General features: G+C 46.0%; 1 protein-coding gene across 1 annotated transcript; it reads left to right on the top strand.

Moving 5' to 3' along the window:
* Positions 1-333: 333 nt before the first annotated feature.
* On the top strand, positions 334-1647 carry LOC130747973 (protein EXORDIUM-like 3). The gene has a single exon (XM_057601047.1). It carries the CDS (start codon positions 432-434, stop codon positions 1473-1475), a length of 1044 nt encoding a protein of 347 aa, XP_057457030.1. The 5' UTR covers positions 334-431; the 3' UTR covers positions 1476-1647.
* Positions 1648-1856: the final 209 nt, after the last annotated feature.

Below are 1856 nucleotides of genomic sequence, written 5' to 3'. Positions count from 1 at the left end.
ATTTAAAAGATAACTAAACATATATTAAAAACCATTAGAAGTGTATATTTGTTTTGGTATTAGGGTGAGCACAAAAGTGATTTTATGTGTATTTATGCACCAATTGAAAAATAAACTTTTGTCCTGTTGAATTTATTATAAATCGAATTCATGTTTAGCTCAACTGAAATTTAAATGCACATTGTTTTGTATCCCTTCAATAATCGTATAGTACTTCATTGTTCTCCTCCCTTCTATTTTTTTATCCCTTCAATAATCATATACTTCATTTACTTTCTTTTAAGAATTTATCGGAAAAAAAAAAAACAATAAAACAACGATAAGCTTGTGTGTATAAAGGAGCTTCACTCACTGAAACATCACGTTTTGTACTTCACCACACCTAGCTAGCTCACTAACCCCACTCCACTACACCCCGGCCCGGAAAAATAATGTGGAAGGGTTTCTCCACCCCGTCGCCGCCGTCCTCGGTGGTACTTCTGTCCCTAACCATTGTCCTTTCATCCCTCCTCCCACTCGCCGCCGCGTGGCGGCCGTGGCCTCAAAACAACAAAATGAACGCGACTGACTACGTCTTCGAGGACTCCAAGAAATTCGAGGGGTCATCGGAGTTCGTCAAGCTCCGCTACCATATGGGACCAGTCCTCACCTCCAGGATCACCGTCCACACAATCTGGTACGGCAAATGGGAGCGGAGCCAGAAGAAGATCATCCGCGGCTTCATCAACTCAATCTCCGCCACGGAAGTCCCCCGCCCCTCCGTCGCCGGCTGGTGGCGAACCGTCCAGCAATACACCGACCAGACCAGGTCCAACATCTCCAGAACAGTCCAGCTCGGCGAGGAGAAGAACGACCGGTTCTACTCCCACGGGAAATCGCTGACCCGCCTCACGATTCAGTCAGTAATCAAAAGCGCCATAACCGCCACCACAAAACCGTTACCGATCAACCCGAAAAGCGGGCTCTACCTGCTACTCACCGCCGATGACGTGTTCGTTCAGGATTTCTGCACGTCGGTGTGTGGGTTCCACTACTTCACGTTCCCGTCGCTGGTCGGGTACACCTTACCCTACGCTTGGGTGGGTAACTCGGCGAAACTGTGCCCGGGGCAGTGCGCGTACCCGTTCGCCGTGCCGGCGTTCATTCCGAACCGGAAACCGTTCAAGTCACCAAACGGCGACGTTGGGGTGGATGGGATGATAAGCGTGATCGGGCACGAGATTGCGGAGCTGGCAACGAACCCGTTGGCGAATGCTTGGTACGCGGGTCAGGACCCGACATTTCCGGTGGAGATCGCCGATCTGTGCGAGGGGATTTACGGCACCGGTGGAGGTGGGTCATACACCGGGCAGGTGTTGGACGGTGGAGATGGTGCCACGTTTAACATGAAGGGAATCCGACGGAGGTTCTTGGTTCAGTGGGTGTGGAGCCACGTCCTGAATTTCTGTACTGGTCCTAATGCTCTTGATATCTGATTATCTCATTATATCACTTCTTCTACTTCTTCCGTCTATAATGTAAAATCAGATTTTTCTATTTCTTTTGTTGGCCTTTTCTCTTGTTTGTGGGGTTGTGGTGCTGCTAGTAATTTTATTCAGATACTTAAGTTTCTTCATTAATGCAAATAATGTAGTATTTTTATTGTCACGTGATAGTGTGATACTGATACTATTACTACTAACTACTAAATGTCTGTCAGTGATGATTATTCCTAGAGTAGGTGGTTACAATAAAAAGGAATTCAATTTGATTAGGTAGAATTTTTTTGTCTGATAATTAGAACAACGGTGGAAATAAATACCATTCGGGTTTAACTAATCCTAAAATACTCACTACAATTATTCATTCATAAGATG

This window comes from Lotus japonicus, chromosome 3 (genome assembly GCF_012489685.1).
Source record: "Lotus japonicus ecotype B-129 chromosome 3, LjGifu_v1.2".
Taxonomy (NCBI): Eukaryota; Viridiplantae; Streptophyta; class Magnoliopsida; order Fabales; family Fabaceae; genus Lotus; species Lotus japonicus.
Note: the sequence above shows the minus strand (reverse complement) of the source record. Positions and strands in the feature narration are given on the sequence as shown.

Bases quoted from the DNA above. Each gene is read 5' to 3' on its own strand.
- LOC130747973 (XM_057601047.1), top strand. From the start codon at position 432: ATGTGGAAGGGTTTCTCCACCCCGTCGCCGCCGTCCTCGGTGGTACTT.